The 26902-nt window shown below is 39.4% G+C and overlaps 2 protein-coding genes and 1 pseudogene across 2 annotated transcripts in view; all 3 read left to right on the top strand.

Moving 5' to 3' along the window:
• Nucleotides 1-459: 459 nt before the first annotated feature.
• LOC145484469 (uncharacterized) lies at nucleotides 460-2154 on the top strand. The gene is made up of 3 exons (XM_081463090.1): nucleotides 460-760; nucleotides 1183-1305; nucleotides 1827-2154. Exons 2-3 carry the CDS (start codon nucleotides 1225-1227, stop codon nucleotides 1980-1982), a joined length of 237 nt encoding a protein of 78 aa, XP_081319216.1. The 5' UTR covers nucleotides 460-760; nucleotides 1183-1224; the 3' UTR covers nucleotides 1983-2154.
• Nucleotides 1999-15269, top strand: LOC145485482 (uncharacterized; annotated as a pseudogene).
• A 2034-nt stretch (nucleotides 15270-17303) lies between these two features.
• The window catches only part of LOC145484416 (UPF0764 protein C16orf89 homolog), a 9672-nt gene continuing 73 nt past the window's right edge, over nucleotides 17304-26902 (top strand). The window contains exons 1-5 of the mRNA XM_081463033.1: nucleotides 17304-18073; nucleotides 21736-22188; nucleotides 23110-23572; nucleotides 24111-24166; nucleotides 25256-26902. The exon at nucleotides 25256-26902 is cut by the window's right edge and continues 73 nt beyond it. Of these exons, the coding sequence (XP_081319159.1) occupies nucleotides 17866-18073; nucleotides 21736-22188; nucleotides 23110-23572; nucleotides 24111-24166; nucleotides 25256-25680 (1605 nt within the window). The 5' untranslated portion in view covers nucleotides 17304-17865 and the 3' untranslated portion in view covers nucleotides 25681-26902. The remainder of the gene's footprint in view (nucleotides 18074-21735; nucleotides 22189-23109; nucleotides 23573-24110; nucleotides 24167-25255) is intronic.

Raw genomic sequence — 26902 nt, 5'->3', positions numbered from 1 at the left:
GATATGTAGGAGATGGCACGGATTGTACAGGTATGTTCATCACATTACTTCCCATAACGTTAGATCACTCTCATTCACTAGATATAAAGACATAGTTACACCCTTGTTGAGACGATCAAGCCTTGGCAACTGTGAAGAATTCTGAATAGCCAAGCAATATCAAGATCAACCTGTTTAAACTTTCGTCAATCGTAACGTTTACATAAATGTTGGCAATGTACATAGGTTCCTACCCTTTGACTGATATTGAAGTAGATAAGTCAATTTTCATTAAATCAAAATTGGATGTGGTACTTTAATACGGTCACTTTAATACGGTCAAAGCCACGCAAGCGAACACCGTTGGAAACTAGCTAAATCTACTGCTTAGGAGAGTGTACGCTTATGGGAGGTAAAAAGTTATCAGTTATTTTTGCTTGTGACTGGAACCATGATTAGTGTTCTTTTAAAGGCGGTGTGCAAATGATGTGTCCCATTGGTGTCTCCCGTTTCAATTTTTCAAAGGTTCCAATCCATGTCTATGATAAAAAACAGAAACTGTAGGTTATCAATATTAATAGACCCAAAATTAGTGTGTATGCTTGAGAATCATCATCATCTTCTGGTTAATCTTGACCTTATCGGTTGATTGCAGACGTCGACGAATGTCAAACAGAAGACCATGATTGTGATCAAGATTTGGAAGTCTGCTTAAACACCGTAGGATCGTATACTTGTGACTGCATACCAGGCTTCACTGGAGATGGTAAAAACTGCGTAGGTATGTTTGAGGATGTGTGGTTTCCATTTCGAACGAGAAACTTAGGTATAAGTACCACAGATGGTTTTAGGATTGGTGAAATATAACACGATTTTGTCGACGAACAACTTTAAAACGATTCTATGAGAAAGTGTGAAGGTTAGGGCACTAAATATTTGACCCCGTTTCGCATGCTTTGGTTCTATCCCGGCCCTGAGAGCGGCATTTGAAAATTTAAAAACTGTCAAAGATCCATGCTTTCGTAGTCATGGGGAGTTCAGCTTCGCTCTTTGTGTCGTAAAAATTACGAAAAAGTAAATCTTTTCTTTAACAGAGTCTATCGTCGTTTTTAGATATTGATGAAAAAGAACTCGCAGATAATTATTCAAACGTTTCTCTGTCGATCAGTGGCATAACGCAAAGCGTTTGGTCCACTTCTGTAGATCTCGACGAGTGCGCAAGTGGACAAAACAATTGCCATCAACATGCCGTCTGTTCTAACAACATCGGTTCATTCACATGCCATTGCGAGAGCGGCTATACTGGAGATGGATTGCTCTGTGAAGGTATTCTATAACAAGCTAAATCCCACATTTACCCAGAGTGTTCCACATGCCGCTTTTTATTTCAATTAGCAGAAGTCCATCACTGTGTAATTCGCAAATGAATTAGCATGGACCAAACTTTGTCTAAGACCTCTCATATTGTAAGCAGATTTAGTGCCATCCTAATTTGTCTCGCAGTGTTCACGTAGACAATACGGTTCACACTTGTAACGAGCTTCTCCTGTCTGGCCTCATAGCTCAGTCATGGTGGTCTCGAATCCCACCGAAGTAAAGCAATTTTTACTTTATAAAAAGATTCTGTCAGAAAGTGTGTAAGTGACGGTACTGTATATTTGACCCTGCGTCACATGCATTGGTTCTATCCCCTGAGAGCGGCATTTAAAAGCGAGAATTTAAAAGTTGTCAAAGATCCATGCTATGGCACGTAGTCGTAGCAACTTCAAATTCGTTGGTTGTGTATCACAAATTAAAAGTTACGAAATAGTAACATTTTCTTTTATAGCTATTTCGTCTTTTTTTAGATATTAATGAGTGCGCAAATGATCAGCATTCCTGCCATTTTCTTGCCAAATGTTCCAATACTGAAGGGTCCTACACGTGCTCCTGTGTTCTTGGATACCAGGGAGATGACATCCGACAATGTGCAGGTACATACATTTATTGCGTTGTTTTATTAGAGCGGTGTTCACTGGAATGGAAGCCCAAAACCAAACCAGTTACATACCAATAAGAGTACAAAGCCAATCTCAAACCGTAGTAGAACCAGAACCAAAAACAAAGTAATTGCCAGATTACTTTCGACACTCAATTGGAAACCGCTCTAAACAAAATAAAAAAAGTAGTGCTAACGTCACCTGCAATTCCCTAGGCAATCATGTGCGAAAAAAATGTTTAATAGAACTGGGTAAAATACATCAAATAATAACTGATTCACAGCTTAAGTTTAGCTCTCCGAAAGAAGTTAGAGCAGAGAGCTCGCAGATAATTATTCAAACGTTTCTCTGTCGATCAGTGGTAGGGTAGGCATAACGAAAGACATTTGGTCCACTTCTGTAGATCTCGACGAGTGCGCAAGTGGACAACACAATTGCCATCAACATGCTGACTGCTCTAACAACATCGGGTCATTCACATGTCACTGCCAGAGCGGTTATACTGGAGATGGATTGTTCTGTGAAGGTATTTTATAAGACGCTAAATCCTACATGAGCCTAGAGTATTCCACATTCAGCTTCTTGTTTTAATTAGCAGTAGTCCATCACTGTGAAATTCACAAATGAATTAGCATCGACCGCATTTTGTCTAAAACGTTCATATTATTGGCAGAATTAGTGTCATCTCAATTTGTTTCGCAGCATTCACATAGACAATATGATACATCTTGCAACGAGCAGCTCCTGTCTAGCCTCGTAGTTCAGTCGTCATGATTTCGAATCCCACCGCGGTTCAAATAAATTTTTTTACCTCGCAAGGTCCGCAGTTTTCTGACGCTGGGATCGGGAAAGAAATAATTGGGTTGATTTCCAGGACTCCAGATTACTCTGGAGTTTACGTTTTTCTTTCCAGCTTGAAGTACATTGCGACAACTATCTCCCATTGAAGATTCTCCCTATTCTCATTACTGATCTTCCGGGCAATGTTAAGTGCCAACTAATTTAGCATAATACTCTTCTACATCATCAGCTTGTCCTAAATATTCACGCTGCATCCAAACGTCACCCAATTCCTGTGAATGCTGGTGCAAATACTTCTATCCTGAACGTCCGCAGGTTGATGCGTGCCAAAATCCCGGTGGGTAAACCTTGAATTTACCATGATACCAGTTGAAATGGAAGGACGTAAATCAATTTAGTAGAGTGAAGCAACGAGCTAAACCATTGTTAGGAATTTACTGCACTTGGTTAATCCAGTCTAGATGGTTTATATTTCCACGCAGACCAGCTTCTACCACAACAGGTTAGAACTTTGTGACCAAGATTATGACAGACCTATTAAGTTATTACGAAAAATGGATATCCATTTCAATTCGAGTACCACCGCATTGATGCACCTTCAAAAAAGAGAAACAAATGTTGTTGTCGTTGTACGTTGTTGTTTTTGTTCTTCCTGCTGCTGCTGCTGCTGCTGCTGCTGCTCCTACTGCTGCTGGTAGTAGCGGTGATGAAGGTGATGGTGATGTTGGTGGTGGTGGTGGTGATGGTGATGGTGGTAGTAGCGTTGGTTTTGTCCGAAATTCGACTTAATGTTTTAACTTTGATGTGTTTCACGTTGCTTTTCAGGTAATACTCTCGCTCATTTAAATGAAGTGTCAATCCGCTATACAGACACACAACCAGACAGTCCAATCAAGTTGAGACGCGATCAAAGAAGGAAGCTCGTGGCGTCTTTTAACTTGGGAAACATTCATTCAGGACAAGCTTCGTTTTATTGGAGAGTTGAAAAGCTTACACTGTCACCTTTCAACATTTCGGATACTCCAGAGCTCGTAGTGCACGACACTCATGAGCTCAATATAGTGCCAGAGTTACTGTCAACAGGACTAAAACTTGTAGTATTTGAATTGCAAGTGCCCGAAATTGAACTGGCTGCTCGAGATTTCGCTTTCCTACTGGTAGAAACATCAGCTCTCGTAACTTCCATTGCGGGAGGATCTGAAGTTTTTCGATCTATCAGCAAGCCAATCTTGCTGGATGCTAGCTTTTCTTACGACCCTGAGAATGAAGACGGAACTTCCTTTGGAATGACCTTTAACTGGTCTTGTTTCAGAGCTGCGAGCAAGAACGTCTCTGGTTTTAACAAAGCAGCTACCAGCATGCTTTTCAAAAGCTCGGGAAACGTAATAAATACTCTTCTTGAATCAGTCGCTGATGGAACTCTTTTCCAAACACCAGGCGATATATTTCTACCATTATTAGAAAATGGAAAAGCGATTTTGGACCCAGAGAAACTGATCAACAACGAGACATACCATGTATTGCTGACAGTTGGCAAAGACTACCGAAAAGAGAGTGCGATGCAGATTGTCCACATCCATGATGGAGAGCTCGTAGACATTCGCATAATGTAAGTTTAACATGGCCGGGGACCCTTGGAGTGAGCCTCTTGTGCTAGTAAATTCCCAAAACCACAAAATGGACGTGTCTTTGTTTTGTGCATCCCTTGTGCATGCAAACGGTTCAGAAAGGTAATCCAAATGACAAAGTGGCTACGTGGGTCCACTAAAAAGAACCTCCATCAAACTAAATAAAAACTTCAAAGCACATTCATGACATACATTGTAAGCTGATCTCCTAACGCAAAGGTATTAAGAATTAGGTTGGCAACAACATGGCCTCTAATGAAACAAATTTTGACCCTGTCCCAGTGTGGTGTGGGAGATTTCACCGAGTAATAGACCATTTTACAGTTCTTTGCTCGGTCACCTGGTCTTTAAATGGCAGCGAGGCTGCAGGTGACCTTGCTTTGATACAGACCTCTCTCCTTTTGTCATGTAAATGCACCTAGTTTGCATTAGAACAACTTGTTTTACACAACAAAAGCAGTGATGTCTGTATCAAAACAAGGTCACCTCCAGCCTCTCTGCCATTCAAAGGCCAGGTTACTGAACAGGAAACTGTAAAATGGTCTATACCGGTGTAGTGCACAATGCGAGGAAAGAATTTTGTCTTCAATTGTCTTTGATATATTTCTTTCAGGTGCGTCCTAAACTGTTTATCACCAGCCAGAACATCATCTGGTATCTCCATCAGAACTGACTGCATCACTGCTAGTTGTCCCAAATCCCTTAAATATCGATGGAAAATGTTAAGAAAAAATACTAGTCTTCTATATTCCAAATGGATTCCCCATGCAAATTTTTCAAATTTCTTGGCTACGCAAGAGGATTCCCAAAACCTGGTTGTCAAGCAGCAAATGCTCGTACCTGGTTGGTCATACCGAATCACAGTAGATGCTCTGTTACCAGATGGTTCATACGGATGGGCAGCCTACCAGTTTGACACATTAGGTGGCCCATCGGGTGGAACATGTCATGTCACGCAACTTACTATGGAGACCGCTGTTGGCGTTTGGCTCAACATATCCTGTCATGGATGGGATGATAGCAGAGTTCCTCTCACATATGAATTCTACCATGCATCAGACCATGGGGAATACGATATGTTGTCGTATGGGGTACAGTCCTTCACCGTAGTTCATATTTCTCCCTTGTTCGGAGAAAATGTTGTTCGTCTTAAAGTTGACATTGTCAATGTCGCGGAAGTCGCAAGAGAAATAGGGTTGTCGATCAAGGTATGCATGGTTTGGGTTTAAAAAAAAATGTCGGGATGACTTCTACGGTACACTTGAAGTATTCTTACAAAAACACAGAAACCTATTGTCACTGATGCAGCTATAACCTGTAGGTCAAGTTATCAGTAAATACTGCAATTAATATGTCAGGCCAAAGCCCTGTATTTCCTAGGGAAAAAGAAGACTGTATCGCCGTAACAAACAGAGAAAAACGCCGACTTTTTTCCGGCTTCCAGAATTTCTAGCATAGAAAGTGGAGACCTTCGGCCTAAGAGGTTATTGGCAGAACACTTTACTCCCAGTGACGATTTTTCCCATGAAGCAGGAGCATACGTGGTTACCTGTGAGTTTTAAAGGCAGTCTGACAGAAATGTTGCATGGTGAATCTTTACCCCCAGAAAATGCGTTCTACTTTGATATAATACGAGTGGCAAAAATCTAAAGACAAGCGTACAGAATGTCTAAAAGTAAAAACACTGACGCCTTTGCATCGGGTTCACTTTAGATTTATCGACTGCCCGTTCTTTACTTTACAGGTTAATCAATCAGATTTAACACAAAGCGAAGAACTACTTTACAACCAAATTACCAAAATTCTTGATGCGATGGAAAATTATTATTCTCTGGGTGAGATAAATTTGGCGATACAAGAAACAGATTCTCTCCTCGCACTTCTCAAGGCGGCTGACTATCGGATAAACGAAACGTTCCTGCTTCACGTAAGTTTAGAGCAATTAGTTATGAACTTAGTTTTCAATAGGGTGGTTTTTCAAGAAATTGGTAAATAAAAAGCAAAGAAAGGCCTGATCATACATTAAAGTCTTTAAAATGTTTGATAGTGCGTTTAGCTGTAATGGAGAGGCCGTTTAATCACAGTCTAGTCACACGAGGAAAGTTGAATTAGTAGGATAATTGAAAGTCTTCAAAGGAATAATTAGCCAGGTCTTCCAAGACCTTGAATGAGCTATTGCTTGCGAAAATGAATACCAGGTACCTCTACATTAAATACACTGAGATACAGAGACAACAACGGTATATCTGTCAGGATGCATTGAATTGCATTTTATACACAACAATAAAAGCTGAGTTAACTTTTTAACACCATTCTAATCACTTCAAGATAAAAAGCCTCATTCAACTGACTCTAACTTCTTATCATTGCTCATTCCTAGGAACTTTTTCTTGTGTTTAAGAAACTATTGAGGCTCAACAGACTGGTTGTTTGTTTACAGATTAAGGAATACGTAATATCCAGGATTTGCAAAGTAAGAGTCCATAGCCTCGAACGGTTAGTGCAGATTGCTGTTATTTTAGGCAAAGCCACGGAGGATGCACGCAATGTCTTCCACAATACAACGGTATGCAGAATATATTTTGTAGATCATAGTTAGGATAGTTATGATTATACGGTAACTAGGAACACAAGAAAAATCCAGTTTATTGGAAACGGAAAAGACCCAGTTACTTAATTAATCAAGAGAGCCAGAATTTAATGAACAACACATGACGTAAACGTACAGAACAAGTATAACAACCCCACACATGATGCTCTGGTTTTCATTCTTGGTCAAGCTTTTAGCATTGCCGGTGAATATACTTAACCAGTTTTAATTTGTTCTCTTTTCAGTTTGCTTTGTTAGACAAACTTCTGGAAATGTCCTCTTTGCTTTCTCTACTGACTGACCGCCGTTCAGGGGAGATCCGCCTTACTAATAATGGAGGCAGATCGTTAATGCATTGCAATACAAATATCATGGAATATACCTCTCGTAGAATCCTTAAGGCTATCAATTCTACCAGCTACGACCAGGAAAATGAGGTACGTGATCATGAATTTCAAATTGAATTTGGACATGATCAAGCCTCTGCTCGAGAAGCCCATATTGCGCATGCCTCGTAATGAAACGTGACCTCCTTTAGTAATTTACTAACAAATTAAATCAACAAACTGATACACGTGAAGATGTGTGCGTTAGCTATAGCAGGTGTTTTGATTGTGTCAAAAAGTAAATTAGAGTATGGCACATTTATTAATCTGTATAACATTTTTAAGCTCCCCAAACTGCAATTACTTTCAGGTAACCATAGGAAAGAGAATTCTTGGTCTTTGCCAGAATCTGACAGAGAAGATTACCAACATACTGCTCTCGCTAAAGCTACCCGGAGAAGAATATATCGTGATGAAAAAATCAGCATCAATCCACTATTCTGGGCAAACAAAAATCGCACGATCTCAACCAGCTAACAATCCAGGAAGGAAAAGCAAGCTTTAAACTTCCTTCTCTGGACGACAAAGATCTAAAAAAGATATCCGGGAATGCATCTGACGTAGGAGTAGAGGTATGTAGGTCAAACTCTGGACTATGAAATGGTAGTAATTAAAGAAGAATTTCCAATAATGCTTAATTCAGTTTGTGTAGTTTAGTTCTCAATCATGGCTAGTTAGAGATCATGTTTATTCTCCTTCGAACATCTATCTTTGCATTACCACCATTAAAGCTGTTTAATATTTTAAAGGTTCAGCTCATGACTATTTGGACCATCAAAATGCAAAATGGTAGTTAATCTTTAAAAACGGTCGGACCAGTTGTTAACATGTCAACGTTTCGGGCAGACTTTTTGATGCTACAAGAAACCATTTGGTCCAGTTATCGTTTGGCCAACAAAACAATTGGTCCAGAGAACGTTTGGTCTCATTAACATTAGGTCCCTTTATCGTTGCATTGCATTGGTCCAGTTAGCATTTAGTCTAATTAGTCGGTTGAATGACGTTCATTTATTCAATATATCCTTATTTTTGTTTCGTTTTAGATGATCAACTATAATTTTAACCCTTACTCAACACACCATAGTAGCAGTAAGGTCAAATCAAACGTTGTCAGCCTTGTTCTTAAAGATGAGAGTGGCGAAGCTTTGGATGTGACAGATCTACCGTCAGAAGTACAAATCAATATTCCAACATCAGAACACGACCAGGGCAGCACTGCAAGCCAAAGTCAAACAGATGACTTCCTCAATCCTGGAACTATACAATGTCACGTCATTACCGTTCATGAGGCCAATACCACCTTAAAATTGTCCATGACTATGAAAAAAACAGCCACTATCACTGCCTTTATAAAATTTGGTAAACACCCAACTCATACTTCATATGACGAGGTTATTCATATAACCGAAGAAAATGGATTTCAGACCTTGGCTTCAGATTGTAAATTGTCAGAGAAATGTTCGTACGATAACTTGATAAGTTGCAACGCATCAGGAAAATATTACATTGGTCTCTTAGGACGAGAAGAGAACCGAACAGTCCATTTTAGAGGCAAGCGGTCTTTACTGTCAGCGAGAGCATCGAAAGAGAAATGTGTTAAGTTTAAAGATCCTCCTCCTACACTCGCCCCTCCAGTAGAGTCTACTATCCTTGTACCCCAATACGATCCCGACAACTCGGTTAACTACAGTTTACAGGTAAATGGTATTTGGTGCGTGTACTGGTCTGAAACTGAAGAGAGATGGACAAACGAAGGTTGCAAGGTATCAGATTTAATTATCTTTTCTAGCGATAAACAATATAGAATTTGAAAAATGAGAGTATAGCGAAGGAAAAACGGTCCACAACGGCTTGATATTGCTAGATACGCATCTGATATAAATTAGGATTTATTGGGTTGGTTCTTTCTTATAATTCTATCGTTTAGTGAATTTATGTAGTAACCCAACGGTCATTTTCCTGCTGAATAAAGAGTCATTTTTGGAGCGCTGAATCACGACTGTTGGCTTCCCAGACAAATCATTGATAGATTTACAGTATCTTTAGATAAAAGCAGTGGAGAATAACGATTTGATTCATGTTGCCAATTTGGAGTTGTAATTCCAGTCTTTTGTCTTTTACGATGGACAAAGTGATCATGAGCCCGCAACCGCTACAACTGCAGCTATTGGTTATAAACCCTTTCTTGAAGCAAATACGCTGTCTTGTACTCTAGTGTCAAGATGAATAAATTATTCTATAACTGCAGGTGGGACAAGAATCAAACACCTCTTCACTGACCTGTCTTTGCAATCACTTGACCGCATTTGGAGGAGAAGTTCTTATTGCACCAAACACCATTCACTTTGCGCTTGTCCAGCAAACGTTTGACAATCTGGATCCAGGAGATCTGCTGGTCCTTATCACAGTGTGTTCTGCCTTCCTTGTTTATTTTGCTGTGTTGGTAATTGCACGGAGAGCGGACAATCTAGATGTTTTAAAGGTTTGTATGACATGTCATGTTGGCAGAGCACCTCACAACGTTAACGGTCATAGGAGGTTATTGAGAAACTTACATTACATGACGAAAGTAAAATCCTTTTAGGTACCGAAATACAACAAAGTAACACTCGAAGCTACAAAAAGATGTCATTGAACGAGGTTCGTATTGAGAAAGTATTGGTCAATTCAATTTTATTTTTTTTCCATGTTGAAGACGAAGTCCATAAAATAGAACCAAACGAAACCGCCAGTAAAATTATTGCGTGCACATCATATTCTGTTATTTCATGATTTACATCAGAAATGATACTCTTGCTTACTACATCGGTTTTCAATCCATGACTGAGGCCTTTGTTTTATGTCCTAAAGCACACAATTTGATCTTACTGCCGTCTCTCTCTAAACGGTGAGTTAACAAAATGCTGGGTTTGGGTGCGTTAGACTAACATCCCATTCGGGGGGAGTAGAATTACTAATCATGCACGTTGAACGCACCGATCTGTTAAGCTTATGTGAACTTAAGACTCTTTTACGTAACTAAATCTTTTAATTCTAGGACAGTCCCCTGATTCCTCTGGCAGAGAATCAAAGTGGTGAATACAAGTACGAAGTATCCATAACAACAGGAGGATGGAAGAACTCGGGCACTACTGCTAATGTATCCATGATCCTTCATGGTACTGAGAATACCAGCAGTGTTATCAAATTGACATGCGACCAACCACATGACGGGAAGTTGTTCGCCCGAGGAAACACTGACAATTTTCTTGTCCAGCTGGAAAAGCCGCTAGGTACGATGATTAGTGTGCAAATCGGCCATTAAGATCGGACCTTTCTCCTTCACTTCGAGTCAACTTATTATGGCACTGGAAAGTGCAATTATCGTTTTTCCCGCAAGTCTTCTAATCGTATTCTTATTTCGAAAATGTGAGCCTAAAATAGACAGCCAAGGAAGGCGGTACCATCTGACCACAACCAGGACAAAAGAACCATGTGTACTACCTCATTTTTGTGTCTACTTCGCTTGGTTCCTGTGTATCTGTACAGCTGTCACGTCAGCCGTGTTTACTGTATTGTATTCTCTGATGTGGGGAGGACAGAAGTCGGCTCGTTGGTTAGCATCTGTAATGCTTTCATTAAGTGGAGACGTAATCATATCTCAGCCCATTAAGATAATTTTGGTCTCTGTCATTATAGCTAAACGTTGTGGCTGTAAGAAGAAGACAACTAGGGAGTCTAAGTCAGTCGAGGAGCAGATTCCGTGACCATTCCACGATACAATATCAGTGGACGTCGAACGTGCTAGAAAGTATAAAATCAACGAAAGGAAAATGTACGCATACGGGAGAGAACTTACGTTTTCACTGTTGTTTTTCGTGCTTCTTTTGATTGTCTGTTATGGTGATAAAAACAAACAGAGATACAATCTAAAGGAAGCAACAGAAAGCGACTTCCAGTATTTTGATGATAAGGGACAGTATCAGGTAAGCTCGCACTTCCTCAGCTCTTTCAGCGCTAACTGTATGTGTTATTTTTTCAGCAGATGAGGGAACTAAATAGGGTCTTCAGTGATATGCATTAAACCAAGAAAAGAAAGGTCTAAAAGTTTGATACCCAACAGTAATTGACATTAGTGACCTAAAGCAACGGAAGGTTTCGTTCGTAATAGAATTTGGACTCGCCACCGATGAGTGTTGTTTTGTAATTCTTATTTCACCTGAGAACCTGGATTGTCGCAGACAAGCCCTTGCTGTTTAACACCCTAGTTGTTTACCGAAAACAGACATTCAAACCGACGTCGAACTTCATTAATTAGACCGTGGAAAAGATGGCGAAGGAATAACGGCTCTTCAGTTAACCATTGCGCATGCAGACATAACAGATCCTAACCCACTGACTCTTGAACCGATCGACAAAAACCGGTCTTGGGAAGTCACCATATTCCATACTCGCAGACAATCCCTCGCTGTTTTACACCCTAGTTGTTTGTGTGTGTACTTTTTTTTGTCGGAGCCTTTTCTTATTTTCTAATTCATAATTTCGGATATTTTGCTAGATCACCAACGTGACTCAGTTTTGGGGATGGCTGAAGAACATTTTTGTGCCAGCGATCTTTACTGCTGATTCTTACGAGGATCAAAAGGAGAGAGCGTCAGAATACATTGGAAACAAGCGTTCAATCCTGATCGGTATGCCTCGTCTGAGACAACTTCGAGTTATGAAAAGTAAGCTTTATGTCGTTTGTGATTCCTTTCCAAGGAAAGTCATAGAGAGGCATTGGTAGACTATAGAATGGAATAGTTTTGTAGCTTTTTGTCATGGTTAGACCAGGAAAACAAGACCATCTGGTCAAACCGATTACATGCGCCACCGGAACTATTGTAGACCTGGAACAGAAAAAAACAACTACTGAAGAGGGACAACAAACACAACATCAAACACAACTTGAAGGTATTATATATTCAAAATTTCAAAATTTTAGAAAACCAAGTTAAATTTAGTCGAGGTCGTTTCCAGTAATTTGAAAGCTGGTTATATTGCATGCAACTTAAAAGGTCAATTTTATCACCGTGACTTCGGCTACCTATAGCTACTTCTTCTTCTTTGTTTCTTTTACGCAAAACTATATAATAAAGGGTAAATCTCGTTCGGTTCGGTAAATCAGAAAGTATATTAGAAGACAGTTAGACGGGAGACAGAGTATCGTAACATGTCAGTCTACAAAGCTTACGTCTTGGAATTTTAAAAGATTTAATTGATTGAAAGCAGTTTTTTTTTTAGAAAGTTTCAGTTGTAAGAGATTATTTGCGTGAGGAAACTCCGTCTATAAATGCTGAGAACTGCTTTTTTAGAAAAAAAAAGGTGGCATAAGGCCAAGCTCCATGCGATGATTAATTTATTATCGCGATACACAAGAAGTAAAACCACGAAAAGGACAACATGATACCATTGTTTTCATTTGTCTTGCTTCGCCAGATTCCTGTGAGGTTCATGAATTGTTTAAAAGTATGATCACGTCTTGTTACGATTTCTACTCCATAAGAGAAGAGGAGAAAAGAACTTGGGCTGATCAAAATATTCTAAATACATCAACACTTTTGTGTCCAGAAGACTGGGAGTACAACGAGGATGGCCAACTCGGCAGCTTTGATTCTTGGGGTCGCTTCGCTGTTTACAGCGGCGGTGGCTACTTGGCTAATTTGGGATACAACAAGCTTACAGCAAAACGAGTTATCGACGACTTGATAAAAAATGATTGGATTGATCGTCAAACCAGGGCTGTGTTGTTGGAGTTCTCATTGTATAACCCATCTAGTAACCTTCTTGCAGTAATGACTTATTACTATGAGGTCCTCTCGGCGGGATTTGCTGGCGTTTTCAAGTCGTACGGAATCTTACCTCTCAGTGCAACGGATTCTCAAGCTCATAACACTTACTTGCTCTTTGCCTTGTTGTTTGGACTTCTGCTTGCTTGCTATTTTGTCTTAGAGTGCATTAAACTTTGTCGTCAAAAGCGTTTGTATTTCACATCAGTGTGGAACTGGTTAGATATGCTGCAAATATTGACTGCATCGTCGGCATTGTCTCTGCAATGGATGCGATCAAAGGAGGCAGGAAAATCATTTGAAAAACTCAAAGAAAACCCTTTCGTACCTGTCAGCTTTCACCAAGCTTTATTTCTGTTTGATGCTGAAAACCTCATGATTTGTGTAGCGTCAGTTATTGCCACCTTACGCCTTCTGAAGTGCTTTTATTTCAATCCGCAAGTAATCATTTTCTCGTTTACGATTCGCAGGTCGTTTTCTTCACTTGCGTCATTTTTCGTGATATTTTCAGTAGTTGCTGTTGGCCACGCCCTTTTAGGAATATTGGCTTTTGGGCAGAGTGTGCACATGTTTTCGTCGCTGCCAGAGGCCATTTTCTCCCAGTTTCTTATGTTTCTGGGGAGCAATATACCGCTGGACGAACTCAAAGATGCAAACCCCATTGTGGGGCGTCTCTTCTTTTTCACGTTTGTCTCCAGCACAACGATAATTTTGGGAAATATGTTTATCGCAATCATTAACGATCACTATGTTAGTTCATGCGCTGATAAAGGAGGAGAAGATGTTGAAGTTGCAGAGTTCATTATGAGCAGGATTCTGGAAACTGTATTTGGTGAGAAACCCAGAAAAACCGGAAAGTGGAATGAAAGGACAAGCCACGAGCTCTTCGAACCTGAACGAGAACATCCAGATGGCGCCTCGTCACCTGATTGGACACCGGTCATGTATCGTAGCTGTACATATAAAGCAAGCCGCACAGTGGGTCCCTTGGTACATGGCAGCGACAGTTTTAGTGAGTATGCAGTTTGGGAAACTTACCGACCAGAACATTTACTAATTAAGAGTTCTAACGATAAAGCAGGAGTTTCCAGTGTTAATTTGAATCGGCTGTCCACGTGCATCGTACGCTTCAACCAGCAAATGACGACAAAATTGGATGATGACGAAGATAACGAAGATGGCGACGATGATGATGATAACGATGATGAAGCGGAGGAGGATGAGGATAATGATAATGATGATGATGACAATGACGATGGCGATGAAGATGATGATGCAGATTACGATGAAGAAGATGATAATGATGATAACAACGGCGACAATGATGATGGTGACAATGCATATGATGATCCTAACGAGAACGAACCTGAAGAGGAGGGACTTGATGACGAGGAAAAAGGGTTTTGGAAAAAGCTTTTTACTCTTATTTTGCACTAAAAATTCCACCGTAGTTATCTTACTCTTTATTATTTGCGAGGATTAATCTAGCGTGTAGGAGTATTCGACTAATAATGAAATCTATCAGAATAGACTTTCCTCGTGGCCATTGCCTACAGCGGCTGGACAATTTCTTATCGCACACGTGAGAAGACTGAAGCATTTCCTTTTTTGTTGCAGCTTTCTGTATTGCTATACGCTTTCACGAGTCGTGCTGTATACATACTTTGGTGAGCCCATGCTTGGATGTAAATGACGAGTGAAAATATGCAACCAATACTACGCACAAGTACTCAATTCAAAAACGCTTTTTAAGCCAACTCGTGATATTTGAAATGGTCATGTTTCATGTTATACATATTTCAAGGGTGGACAAAACGATGTTAAGGAATTTATGTTGCGTGACACAGCATAAATGTTACAACAATCATTAATTTACAAATAATCTTTAAGCTTATTTAGGTGGAGCACTTGAGATGTTTTGATCGTTATGACTGTAATGAGTTCTAACAAAACCTGAATGTGTTATGTTCACAGTAATTTACAGGTAAACTATAATCAACGTGATTTCTATCAAATGAGACCAAACCCACAGTTGTTTTATGTCTCCTACCCTATAGAATTTCCCTATCGAGTCGATGTTTCTGTCCTTAGGACTTGAGTTGTTTTAAACACCTTCGTTCCCTCATTGCACGGTACCCACCCGAGAGCAGGCCCCCAAATGACCAAAATGGAGATTCGGTAAGGTCTTAGAAGCAAACAATGTGAGAAAGAAAAACCCATTCAGCATACAAAACATCCATGAATAGATAACATGGCCAGTAAAACAAGTTATTATATGGCTAGCTCCGTGAGTGGGCAAGATGAATCAAATCCTGCTCAGTGATTGGCTACCCTAGAGGGCAAGATGGAGCTATCTTGCCCGCTCGGGACTACCCGCCGTGTCCCGCAAGAAAAATTTCCGCAAAAGCCATATAACAAATCCTTTATTGACCAGGCTTGTTCCGTCAAGATGGCTGGATATTGGCCTCGTTCTTTTTTGCGAGTTTATGGACCTCGACTCTCGTCTCGGTCCATAAACAAGCAAAAAAAAAAAAAAGAACTTGGCCAATATCTAGACATCTTGACCGAACAAGCTTGTTCAATAACCCCTACTTATTTCGTGAGCATATCGGGTGCTTTGCCGCAGAAAACAAATGCGAATCCGTAGTCGCTCACTTCAGCTCACTGTGCGACCGCGGTATCATCAATCAATCAGCGGTTTTAACCTAACTGTGATGAATAGGCCACGTTCGATAATATTCTAACATGGCTCCGAGGCTTTCGGGACAAACGCTTATATTTGATGTTGTTTTCTTTTAGCAAAGTAGGGTCCTTTGGGAATTGGGAGACAAAAGAAACTAAAAAAAATTGCGATTTTGACCTGAAAGCCTCGGAGCCATGTTAGAATATTGAGATATCGAACGTAGCGTATCAAGAGATGTTTTTCTTTATGAATAATTTATAAGTGTCGCGTGGTCCCAGCTGGATGATCTAAAGATGGCGGGTTGAGGTTGGTTGTTCGATTCCTGGTGTAAGCACCTTTTTCTAAGTGAATTTATATTTGAACTGCGGAGAAAGATATGAAGACATGGTTGGTCATCGCGGTCCTATTCACAACAACCTTAGCAGCTGTGAAATTAAATGAAGACAAACAATAGACTGCAAGGCTGATACTACATGAAACACGTTTCGAGACACCAACATGACAAGAACCGATAAAGCAGGATCGCAACAGTGGACAGCTGTTTCACCCCTCTTGGGGCTCGTCAGCACTGTGTAGCGAAGATATGTAACGCCAGCCCAACAGCCAACGCACATAAATTGCAAAATGACCCGTACACTATATCAAGTTCCGTACCTTGAACTCCTTGCGCCCCGAAACACGCGTTGCCACATCACGTGTTTCGGGGCGCAATGAAACAAAGTGTCAAGATTGGTGTCATCCTACGTTGGCAGCGTTTATCGTATGCGGTCCCTTGCAGTTTCTGTTTCTCATTTGTGAAATTAAAGCCCGAAGAAAATTATCATGTGCCACCAGTAATCAAGAAATAGCAACATCGTTCCCAGGGTCTCTCATCTTCCCGCCCCGAGCCTCTCCTCTCTCGCTCCAGGAGGGCTAGACTACGAGTAGTCGGTTTTTGTTCCTGAAATCCTCCGCGCGCGGAACTCAGTTAATATTATGCAAATTACGGAAAGAAACGAGGAGGGAATGGGGATAGGCAGGGAAAAAGCCTTCTTTTTCCTTTTTCCCCCGCGCCCGCGTTCTCGCGGCTTGATCGCTCTAAGAAACGTAAGGAAGACGCTAGGAAAAGAAAGTGACTGCTCGCAGACTACAGTAATATACTAAAATTGTTTCTAGCTACGGTCTAAGAATCACGCAGAAAGCGCGGAATTATCGCATGCTATTCAGGGCAAGTTGAAGATGTCGTTCATACATGAAACAAACTAAGGAGAGAAACCTATTGGCTGCTAATGAGTCCATTGTTGTTCTGGCTATGCCCGGGGATGCCGGTCGTACCTTTTAGGGGTAAAAAGAGGCGGTTTTGGTACCTCTTAGTATTTTTTTGTAATTGTCGTTCTAAAACTCTGCTGATCAATTCCCCTTTGGTTTTCCTTTGTGCAATGTCTTGAAATCAGTCTGTACTCATCGGAAACGTCGACCCGTTCAGGGCACCAATCAAAATTCTCGACCGCGCAGCAAAAACTAGAGCAAAATTGACGGAGGAGAAGGTGGTGGGGCGAACTCGCCGGAACGCTAGCTACCCAGGCTACCCTGGTGAGTAGTGTGCGTGCTTCAGCCTGAGGTCGGCAAAAGATATAAGAATATGCAGAATTGGTCTGAAAAATGTATATATTTTGTTCGTTATATAAAAATCACGTTTTAAAAAAATGTATTATCACTCTTTTCCCTAATACGTTTGCACGGTTCTCATGGAAATATGACCTGGGAGGCTCCCCACGGGACGCCCTGGCCAAGTGCGCGGCGAGACTGGGAACTGGTTTAGTTACTCCGGATGAAAACGAAGCAGCGTTCTGCTGCAGCTGCTTTGAAATCACCATGGGGAACGAACTTATTTTAATACATTAACTTCTGATGACTGCGGCGACGTACAAATATTGGCAGAAAGTCACTCTTTTGTACTTAACTCTTTTGTACGTAACAAATACAGAGCGGATTTGATAAGAGTAACAGCATCCGCGACTAGAACGCGGAAAATGGTGGCCTTTCGCGTAAAATTGTGTTCGAGTTTATTAACGTTTTTACTTGTTTTGAATTTGGGATCAGCGCTTCCTGATAATCAAAGAAACGATGATGATTTGACGCAAGAAGTTGTATCCTCTATGAACAGAGTTCTTAACTTTTTCAAGCGAGACTTCAAGAGTATAAACTTGGATGGAATCTTTGGTCTACGCGTGGCACAAGGTTGGTACTGATACTCTACAATTACGCTGAAATTTGAGTTTTGAACCAAACTCTTTAGTTCTGTTGATACCTGAAACTCCGCTAAAAAATTAAATGCTGTGACGTGCATTTCAACGGTTAAACCCAACCTATTCGCCGACCGAGGGGTTTTTTATAAGCTGTTCATTTACTTATCAGAATATTCGATATTCGAAATCGGCAAACCACTCCATTTAGCTCAAATTTCGGTTCAGCTGTACGGATTCTAATGTCTAGCTTTTCATGTAGTTTCTTTTAATGGGGTTAACGTTTGACGAAGAAAAAAATTGAAACCAGTAGTGCGTAAAATTCTCTAATTTCTAATTTATACTGATCTTGAAAATTCTTGTGAATTCGTCACTGTTCTAAATTCATTTGTGGCAGGCATTAAGTCTTATATCTGCTTATCTGTTCGAAATCACCCCAGATATTCGACTTTAAGTGTGGGAAAAAATTTAGGGGTTTGTTTATTGAAATTTAACCTCAAACATTCGCAAAACGGGAAATATAAATGTCCAGAGTAGATCAGGGTTTTCGGAGAGACGACAACAACAGATCGTAAATCGTTTTAGCAAGTTTTCTTTCCCTAAGAATGTCTGCTATCTTAAGCTTAATTTTCATGCATGTTAAGAATCCGAACTGGTAAAACTGTGGTGTGTTACACAATTATCCCTTTATGAAGCTTTTCATTCATTTCATTTCATGTTAGGAAGTTTGGTTCAATAGAAATTAGGCCTAAAGATCGTTGGAAATCTCGAAAATGAAAATCCGTTTTACATCAAGTGCGCTTTATTTGATCCTTTAAACAGACGAAACGATAAGGCCTCAAAATGAAAGGAGTTTAAACAGGTTGCAGTGTAAAATAAATGATCACACCGTCCGTTTTGCTGAATACAAATACAAAGATATCAGATTTAATGTTATACAATACAGCCTAAGCACTGAGGTGACTTGAATCATTGCACGTGTATCAATTCAGCTGGACGGTCTTTGTGAGAAGTGTCATCTTTGATTGATAGCCATCCCTTGCAATGTCTCTTTTATAATGTACTTGCAAACTTATCTACAATAGAAATAAGCTCACCGTCACAATATTAGCACGGTTTTGCTCTCACCTGCTTAGTAATTATCCTTTCCTGTACTGATAGTGCAAACTCAACACCGTGGGTTTCATTTTCCATTTTTTTTCGTCACTGTTACAGAGTCTTTGTTAGTATCGACAATAGCCAGCGGGGCAACTGTTAATTGAATGCTCAAAATGAATAGAGCTTTCCATGTTTGTATATACAGTGTATCAATATAATAGAGTTTTTCTGCACAGCAACCTTACAAATGCAAATGACCCCATTATGACATTAAACATGTAAATTACTCGCCCGTTGGATTATAAGGGCCTGTTACAGACAGCGCATAAAGAAATGTGTGAACAGAAAATCTAGTGTGGCAATTATGAATGAAGTGATGAAGAAACAGCTTAGTGAGCTTGATGAACCATAAAACCATCAGAATGTACATAGCATAAAAAATATACTGCTGAAAACCATTATTTCTATTTTTTAGTCCCTTACTGTTGCACCATGCGCCATAATTTTAGATCAGCTTTTTGAAGGTTTTGACATGAAGTAACAAGACCTTATAATCAAACAGGCAGGTAATTTACATGTCTAATGTCATAATGGGATCATTTGCATTTGTAAGGTTGTTGTACAGAAAAACTCTAATCATTGGTATTTAGGATAAAAGGCACTGTTGATATCTACAAATTTTGTCTCACATACATTTACAATTTGTTGTTCAGTAAAATTTTCAGTGTCCATACCTCCCTCATAGAAGGTTTTTTTGCATTGAACTCCTTGTGCCTATCCCTCATGAGACTCCAGTTCATCTTTATTATCCTAATTCTTCTATGGCTGGATATGGATATTTCCTGTAATTACCTAATATAACTTACATTTGGTTCAGACATCATACTTTACATGTGCTGAAAAAAATACCCATTTGAGTCAACTCAAATAATTAAGTCCAACAGATTCAATTCAGATGCAGGGGTTTCATTAAATGTTTTCAGGAGAAGGGCAGCTGGTTTTCACAGGCAGGCAAAACTAATATTAGAACTGAACTTCTTTATGAAAAAACCTTTCTGCTAGATGGCCAGACCAGCCAGGCAAAATCATCCTCACAGCCGGTCCGTCAATTTGCCTGGTACCTGGCCCTTAATCAAACCCCTGCACATGTCGAGCCTAATTATGGTGTCAAACTTAATTGCTTACTCCACACAAAATCTTTGAGGTAAAATATAATAATTATTTATGTATCCACAATGTATGCATTAGATTTGAGACAAGTACAGTAATAGCCCATGTATAAGAACCTGAATTTTTCAATAAAGCCTAAACAGGTTCTTATATAAATGGTCCTTAAAATAAATTTAGGCTACCAAGGTTCTTAAAATAGGTTCTTATATTTTCATATGAATTTCATCTGAATACACTATATATATTATAAATATCATCTCATAATACAGTATAAATCACTTATTTGTACCAAGGAGCAATGCCTATAGGCGGATCAGTGCAGGTACAGTATATGTCCTTAACAAAACATAACAAAGAAACTCATGTTGAGAAGCTGAGGCATTGCCCATTGGGAACTTACGTTGTTTTGATATTTTTCAATTATTTATTTCATTAGGGTATATTTAATATTTTGTGATTCTCACAGAGTTGGAGTTAGTCAGAAAGCTTTCTTTGATACTGTAGTAGAATACAGTATTTGCAAATACTTGGGGAATTATTTGAATGGCAAACGCAATAGACATACAACATGGTACTTAAGCTTGAAAGAAAAAAAAGGTTATGTCAAGTTACTTTTAAATAGATGATGATCTTAATTCAGCAGTTTCTACCTATACACTTTTACAGCAACCCCACTGATGAGAACCTAACTTAAAATGTTAGCCTTAATAGGTTCTTATGTGGAGGGGGCTTAAAATGAAAATTTTAGCCTAACAGGTTCTTAAAACCCAGGTTCTTATACGTGAGCTATTACTGTAAGACAACTGAATTGAAGTGACTATTTCCTCATCTTGTTCAACTGCCGCAGTCAGATAGAATGGCAACATCAGTCCAAATGCGACGATTGAACTTTACCTGTACCTAATAGCGACATTAGGTTTGGCACATTTAGAATTCAAGTACCATTAGTACTATTCAGGTGGCACGGTAGCCTCATGGTCAGTGCACTCTACTCCGAATCAAGCAGTCCGGGTTTGAGTCCTGGCTGGGGATATCATGTTGTTTTCCTGGGCAAGACACTTTACTCTCACAGTGCTTTCTCCACCCGGGTGTATAAAGGGGTAACAGCAAGTGTACTGCTAGGGGTAATTAACCCTGTCATGCACTAGCATCCCATCCAGAGGGGAGTAGAAGTACCCCTAGTTGCTTAATGCTGTAGAAACTGGTATAAGTTCTGGTCTGATGGGCCACTTTTTCTTGTATGTAGACTTAACCATTTTTTTCACCATTACATAGTTTTATTTACAAGTGACAGTGGTTGTTATGACAGTAATCTAACTATATTAATATCACAATATCTTCAACATATGCTCAAGACATATTTTTTTTTTGTTTTTGTGCCCTTCACAGGAGCTCTGCTCTCAGTTATTAATGACGTAAAAGATGACCAACTTAATGCGGAGGATAATGTTCTAAAGCAGGTGAAAGGACTTCATAATAAAGCATCTCTGATAGCTCAGGATGCAATGCCATTTCTTCAACAGTCGTCGCCAGAGTATTATCAGAAATTCAAGAAACAAGTGTCTTATCCTTGGTCAAACTTTAAACCTTTTACAAATAAAAAGCTATTTGCTGAACAATACAATAACGAGCCCCAGAAAAGAAGGAATCTCATAAACTTTAATGAGGAAACCAGTGACCAATGCATGACTGAGTTGACTGGTACTGCAAACGGGTCAGTCTCTGGTCAGCCTTGCCACATATCTGATGAATGTTGGGACTTAATGTTGCCGGCATCTGAGGGAGCACAGGGCTATGCCTTGACTCACCAAGCTCTGTTTTTTCAGCTTGGAGAGATTCAAGGTAAGTTTGTAACTGAAGGATAATGCTGCAGAAAAGGGACTGGTGAGAGTGAAAATATTTCTAATATAAATAATAAATTAAAGTAAATATTACCGTGCAACTACTCCAACCAAGGCCACCTGACAAAATTTCCCCAAAATTAATGAAAAAAAAATCATGCAGGTTAACAATAGTTTTGCAACAAATTTTCCAAAATGACCACAATAACTGTTAAGAATCCCAACTGGTGGGAGGCTGACCAGTTGGCTAATTAATTTAGTTACACAATGCGGCCGAGGAGTTTAATGTGGGGCTACCGCAAACAAATCCAGATTGGTAGGGACAGGAGGATTTGAACCAGGGACCTCCAGATTTCAAACCCAGCACCCTAAACCACTTGGCCACGCAGCCTCCCCAATATGAGCTTAAATATGAATACCTGAGGTCAAATTTCTCCTTACAGACACCTCTCTAACACAGACATCTTTGTGTCATGGCAGCTCCCTTTGTCCTTGCAATATGGTTAAGACACATATTTTCTCTAGAAAACCCTCTATAATAATTATGGGTCGTCTCTAATATGGATAAGGCAGAAGGGTAACTACATGTGCATTATTTTAGTCTCGTAAAGTAAATTCACATATTAATTAAAATTTATTTACCTCTTAAATATGGAAAACCAGTGAATAGATGACAGTTGACTGTTTGTGAGGAGTATTCTTACTCCACCTTAGATAAGATGCTAGTTCACTACATAGTTCACTGGCGTAAAATCAGGGTGTAGAGGGTTTCTGAGAGAGTGTCTTACCCAAGGACACACTGAACACAGTGCACGAGACCACGAATTCAGTGAATGTTATGTGCTAGCTATACTGTGCCTCCCCCTTTGTAATTCATAAATTATACTATTATATGACTGAAAAAAAGTCTTTTTAATGGCAGGTTGTACTCCAGTGTTTGTAAAACGTTTAGAACAATCGAACATCAAGGGTGGACTAGAAGAAGTGTACAATCGTATCTGTTCCATTATGTATCCTGAAATGACAGCAATTGAGCAGAAGAGAACATTAGATCAGAGTTACTATCAACGGGATTTGTATATGGAACAAGCCATGGTATGTGGTTCCATGGGTTATGGTGATTTTTTGTCAACTGAGCGGTTGAGAAAGATTTTGAGTTGGCAGAGAAATGATGGCTGCTTTGGCGAGAAAAGGGATGTTGTTCGTCAAGATGATAATGATGATGAAACGGAGCAGTTTTTAGAAACCGATACTGATGACTTGGGAGCTCAACAGAGTGAGTTTATTGACAAGTATGATACAGATGGTACAGAAAAGAGAAGCATTGATTCTCCATTTGGGAACATCAAGAAAAGCCTTCAATTTAAATCTTCACAAATATTAAGGTAAGAGGGACTGAGAAAATGTGGGTCACTGATTTAATCAGAGTTGGGTATTTCTCATAGGGAACACAGGCAAGTAGTCTCTTAGTTTAAGTACTAGACAATTCTTACGGGTCTAAGTCCAAAAACCTTGAAAGTTATTTCATGCATTTGTAAGCCAGAAATAAGAAAAAAATTGTCTTTCAGGAGCAATGCACTTGATAGGCAAGAATGGAGAATCAATCAGAATTGTGCTAAGCATGAAGCTTACAGAACATGTAACTAAGCTTCCTCTGAAACTCAAAAGAAACATGGAAAATATTTGTATTATTTTGATGTTATGGAATGGGGTGGATACTGAGCTTTTATTACATGAAGCTTATTGATTAATGTGGATGTGAAAAGTAAGCATTTAGGGATAAGTCAACAGGTTATGAAGCAACATGTGACAAAAAGACTTTAAATAGTGGGCATCTGCAGGAGATCCAGACACCTAGTATGTAGTTCAAAGCCTGCTAATAATGTACCTGTCATATTTCTAATAATTTTCTCTCTGAATTAGGAAGCCACTGGGTATGAGGACAATGCGATCACTGCTGTTGGAGAAGGAACTAGATGGTACTACACAGTCTCATGATTGACTTTTTTGAAATGTAAAAGTAGCTGCTTGGGGCGCATACAGGATTGAAGTGAAGGCAGTTCAAGATATGGACCACCGTAGGTGGTTCCTTTTAGGGTATTCCCCCCAGACAATTTTTAAAATCAAGTTCCTCGGAAATGGGATTTTGGCTTTCTGAGACCAAGTCAGCATGTTATAATGTCTCATTTTTAAATTCAAAATGCTACTCATTGGCATCAAAATATTGCAAAACTACGCTAAATTATTCTAAATATGTAATAATGTACTGCATTTCTTTCAATTTTGTACATTTCATCAAACACGAGATCAACAAAAAGCATTCCTCTTGGGTATGTTTCGGCAAAAACCTGAGCCACAGCATCATAGTTAATATGCTTTTCATAGTGAATTTTCATCAGTGCAAAGCCTGGCAGTCTTTCCATTGTCATAGTGGACTGGACAACCAGAAAATGAATTCAAATGACATGTATGATTTGTCTTTACTCAGAAAATGTTGTAGTTTCATCGAGGTTGTCTTCATTAACATATTTACTCCTTCTTTTTTAAGAATATTTCTCATTTGCCAATCTGAAAGGCAGAGGAATTTCATGTGGAGACTGCTGTTAGCTAATTTTAACTAATTGAGCCGTGGAATTTCGTGGAAAAATTAGTTCATGTGGTGATTGCTTAGTCTGCTTTTTGAGACTTGCAATTACTTTTTTAAGATGGCTGTCTTTGACATGTCAGGGATATGCATAGTTTCTGGTTTGATGATACTGAACATAAAAGTCATACATGTACTGTAGAGAATGCTGATTTAAACCATGGAATTTCCGGGGAATTTCAGGATTAAAGCAACTTAATTGCTGCAAGGTCTAGACAGCAGCAGGCAAGCTATAAGTTTGAGAATAGTGCGCAAAGTTTGATTTTAGAAGGCATGTTTTGACATATCTTCTGTTATGGTCAGTGTGATTTAGAACTGAAGATGAGCGAAGATCTGTCAAAACATGTTGTTTTCTTATAACAATTTAGTTCAGTTTATGCTACAGTCATGCATTTACACATGTACAAACAATTTTTTTTTTCAGATGGGTGTATGTCACATGTCACTGGTGTGGCCACCGGCTTGCTGGGGGTGTACTTGCGCTGGTTGCTGTACTCTCATGATCAGTTGGTGAAAGACAGGGAAGCAAAGAAATTAATACAGAGCAAGGAAACAGGGATGTTCATCAATGATGATTTGGTTGATGTGCTTGCACTGAGAGAAAACCAAATGCAGCAGTCTGCTCATCTTGTGCAAATGCGTAGAGCAGCAATGTTGGAAAAAGGTGGAGTGTTCCTTGAGAAGAAAGTGGATAGGAGGGGAAGTGAAGGTTCTGCTGCCTGGAGGGTGATTGTCGTTGTAGGAATTTTCCTTGTTTTAATGGTATTAGTAGTCAAGGTTTTTAGATTAAATTTAACGAATATGGTCAAAATGTTGACTTATCCAAAGAAGAGCTCGCATGTTATTTAGTAATGCCATAATTTATCAACTCTCAGTAGAAAGATTTTTATTAATATTGAGCACCAAGAAGTTTAGTCTTCCTTGTAGCTGTTTTATTTGTCATACAATTCTTCTCCACACAAGGATTTTGTGATGATGCAAATAATTACAACAAAGGAGACTTCATTGATTTTGTAATTATAAATAAATACTTAAATACTGTCCTCTTAATTGAAAAGCTAAATAACTGAAGATAATTTGAGATAAATTACAGGAAATAATGGTCTTGAAAGAGTAATTTGAACATAACGGCCAAAATTGAATTTCTGATTTGTTTGATCCAACGCAGACTTCCCTGTCAAACTGACTGAATAGACTCCTGCAACATAGTGTAATCAAATATCAAAGAAAGTATAAGTTTTGCATGAAGTGGCATCAAACTCTGTCTTTTATTTTCCAGATTTCAGTCTCAAAATTGGTTTTCTAAAGATGGACATCTAAATGGCAAATTTCAGGCTGTACGTTCTTAATCTGCTAGGTTCTTATACATGGGATTTTACCTATCCTATAGCTTAAATCTCATTTTACCATTAAGTATCCAGGACTATTACTTCTCGTCCCCCTGTACTAGTTCACTGCAGTTTTTCCCGTGAGGGCCGTCCCAGGGGTCAGATACATGACCACTTCATCCCATCAACTTTCCCATTTTCTCCCATATTCTCCTGTTATAAGTTCAAGTGTTCTCTGAAATTTTTTGCAGTCTTGCAGTAGAATACAGATATTCTGGATGGCCCAGGGGAATGATAATTTGTTTGAAAATTGGGCAGTTTGAAAAAAAAAAGGGGGTGGGAAGTAAAATTTTACTGGTAACTTCTTTGCCTAGGGAGCAAACATTGCTCCAAATAATAGGGAAGCTGAAATGTGAATTCTACTCTAATTTAAAAGATTTTACAGTAAATGGTTTGAACCCAGGAGTATCAGTAGTTCGTATAGTGTGATCGTCCGGGTGAGTGTAGTTCTGAAAAGAACTGTTGTTGGTGACTGACGTTTCGACAACCTGAGCGGAAGTCATCTTCAGAGTCAAGTGAATAGTGTTTGTCAGTCGATGATCTTATAAGTCTGGTCCGTTGAACGTGATTGGTCAGTATAGCCATGATGGTATTGGCTGAAAGACTCGTGTAAAGTTTGTCATCAGTCATTGGTGGGTTTCGATCCGTCTATTGTTAGTCAAGTAGGTCGGTTTTGGTCCGTG

The sequence above is a fragment of the Orbicella franksi genome, chromosome 4 (genome assembly GCF_964199315.1).
Source record: "Orbicella franksi chromosome 4, jaOrbFran1.1, whole genome shotgun sequence".
NCBI classification, from domain to species: domain Eukaryota; kingdom Metazoa; phylum Cnidaria; class Anthozoa; order Scleractinia; family Merulinidae; genus Orbicella; species Orbicella franksi.
This window is presented reverse-complemented; position numbering and strand designations above follow the sequence as displayed.